The sequence below is a fragment of the Papilio xuthus genome, unplaced genomic scaffold (assembly GCF_000836235.2).
Source record: "Papilio xuthus unplaced genomic scaffold, Pxut_1.1 DF826115.1, whole genome shotgun sequence".
Lineage (NCBI taxonomy): Eukaryota > Metazoa > Arthropoda > Insecta > Lepidoptera > Papilionidae > Papilio > Papilio xuthus.
In genome coordinates, this window is record NW_013532534.1 from 18,661 (window position 1) to 21,274 (window position 2,614).

The 2,614-nt window shown below is 44.7% G+C and overlaps 1 protein-coding gene across 1 annotated transcript; it reads right to left on the reverse strand.

Annotated features, from left to right (window-relative positions):
- Window positions 1–245: 245 nt before the first annotated feature.
- Window positions 246–2,236, reverse strand: Spindly (spindle apparatus coiled-coil protein 1 spindly). The gene is made up of 4 exons (XM_013319438.1): window positions 1,457–2,236; window positions 1,272–1,363; window positions 999–1,113; window positions 246–442 (listed from the first exon to the last, which is right to left on the reverse strand). The coding sequence occupies exons 1-4, from the start codon at window positions 2,145–2,147 to the stop codon at window positions 246–248; spliced, it is 1,095 nt and encodes a 364-aa protein (XP_013174892.1). The 5' UTR covers window positions 2,148–2,236.
- Window positions 2,237–2,614: the final 378 nt, after the last annotated feature.

Consider the following 2,614-nt stretch of genomic DNA (forward strand, 5'->3'; position numbering starts at 1 on the left):
CACTGCTCGCACTCTGCTCGCACACTGCTCGCACACTGCTCGCACACTACTCGCACACTGCTCGCACACTGCTCGCACACTGCTCGCACACTGCTCGCTCTCTGCTCGCACACTGCTCGCACACTACTCGCACACTGCTCGCACACTGCTCGCACACTGCTGTCAGCTCGTGGTATCTCACCGCCGACAAAAACTCTGGGAATCTTATTTAAGAAATAAAAATAAAATATCCTTGCGGCATCAGTTCATCTACAAGTGATGAAGTGAATATGAAATAGTATGAGTATAGTGCGGGGGGAGTACTTGAGATGTTGCAGCACGGCGGGCAGCCAGGCGGGGTGTGGGGGGTGCGCGGCGTCCTGCTGGCGGCCCCAGCGCGCCAGCTCGCGCCGCTGCCGCTCGCACACGCCCTCCAGCTGCGTGATGCGCTCGCAGTACCCCTCTGTGTGCAAACACACGACCCACAAAGCTTTATCTCTTATCACACCTCTTTCTTAAACAATATCATTTTCTCTTGTCATCTTGGAGTCTTAAAAACAAAACAATATTAAAATAAAGGCGATTATGTGGCTTTTATTATTCTGGTGGTATATAATGTGTAAAAATGGTGTGTGTTAGGTTGTGTGTGGTTGTATTCGTGATACAACCTGCACATATCTGAGAAGAAATTCAAAGATATGTGTGAAGTCAACTAACCCGCACTTGGCCAGCGTGGTTGACTATGGCCTAGTCACCCCTAACTTAGGGTAGGCTCCGAGCCCCTCGGTGGGGACGTATAGGGAGCTGATGACGATGATGATATAATGAGTCTTAAAATAATAATGGATACCGAATTTATTACCTTGGGCTTGGAAGGGCTTGGAGCCTACCCTATGTCAAGCATGATAAGACGGGATTCAAACCCTGGAGAACCTGTAGAATTATTCTAAAAATGGACATAACAAAAATAGTGTTTACTAAGTAGCAATGATGTATGTCAATAAGTGGGATTTGCTCACCGAGCAGTTCACGGTCATGGTGCGCAGCAGCACCGGCCTGTGCCTCCCACAGCGCTTGCTTCTCCTGCAGCAGTGCCTCCACCTCCGCCTGCTTGCTGGCCACCTCTCTTCTCAGCTGTAAATAGTACTGAATAGTTTGCTATTCATCTTATTCAAATTGAACACTTTGTACTGAAGTGGAACAGCAGATTTCATTTATGGTAAACTTTACATTTTTTAATTGTGAGTAAAGAGCATTCCATCTAGACCTACAAAAAAACAAGTAGTACAGACCCTTGAATTGGTTTGCTTCATTTGTATCAAGTTCTTGGCCATCTCCTGCCTTTTATCCTCCACCTCCGCAAATATTGAGTTACCCTTAGCCGCTGAAATTTTTTCAAATTAATATTTTTATTCAAATCTGTTATAATCAGGTATTGCTGTTCAGCAGCCACATAGTGTGCCGACCGAGTACTAACCATGCGGCTGCGAAGCCTGCGCGTCGAGCTGCTGCAGCGCAGCTCGGGCCTCTGCCAGGTCCGCCAGCGCCGCAGCCTCGCGCTCCGCGGCGGCCTTTAACTCTTCGCGACGAACCTCCGATGTCGCTCTCAGTTCTCCCATTTCTGTCACCAGTTCTTCCACTTTAAGACGCCACGACACAATTTCATTGCGCGCTTCTTCGAGGGCCAACTTTGCAGACGCCGCTTCAGAGGCAGCTGAAGACAATGCGAGGCGAATTTCATCCAACTCTCCCGTATCTCTTTCGGGAGATGCTCTATTGTCTACAGTGGCGTTTGCTTCTTTTAAACGACGAATCTCAGTTTCTAATTCCTTCACTTCTTTCGCATGGCGCTCGGCAGTGTCCGAATGCTCCTCGCGTAAAGTCAGTATCTGTTCTTGCAGCATTGATATACGAGTGCTGAGTTCGGCGCGGCGCTTCTCTTCACCCGCCTGCACGCTCTCCAGCTCGGCGTTCAAGTGACTCTGCACGTCTAAAGCAGTTTGGTAGTTACGTTTGGTTTCGTGAAGTTCCTGTTTAGTCGATTCGTAGTTGCTAGATAGATTATCATATTGTTTTCGAAGCAAGTAATATTTTTCACTGATCTCCCCATCACTCAATTCTTCCATCTCTGTTAAATTAGTTTTGTTACTTACTGTTGAATAATTCATATCTATAGCTGAAGTTTGTAAAATTTAAAACTTGGAAAAATTTACTTTATCCTTTTAGAAGACTTAACTTTTGTAAGTTTTTTACACAGACATTTCCAATCAAATAGTAAATATTCGTTAACTTTCAAAAATTCAAATTATAATTAAAGATCAGACGGATTAGACAAAGAGCAAGAGAATGGTAAATGTCATGTTTTGCTTTTTTTTTAATTTTATGACCTGGTAACATAGGTCAGCATGTTTTGCCTTGTCAACACACGCCACAGAGTAAATTTATGATAAGTGTACGTTTGTTTTACAAGCTTTACAATCACAACGACAAAAAAAAAGAATGACCGCTATGTAGGTGGTGCCAGCGGTAACTTTCCTTCTGCCGTCTATCCTTTTGTTATCACTATAGTGCACTATAACGTTATAACATAATAGTGCACTATAGTGATAACGTTAGGAATTTCATCGATAATTCG

Coding starts and splice junctions, on each gene's coding strand:
- Spindly (XM_013319438.1), bottom strand. CDS start 2,147: ATGAATTATTCAACAGTAAGTAACAAAACTAATTTAACAGAGATGGAA. Junction 1,364..1,456: donor GCAGGCTTCGCAGCCGCATG/GTTAGTACTCGG, acceptor AAAAAATTTCAG/CGGCTAAGGGTAACTCAATA. Junction 1,114..1,271: donor TGAAGCAAACCAATTCAAGG/GTCTGTACTACT, acceptor TACTATTTACAG/CTGAGAAGAGAGGTGGCCAG.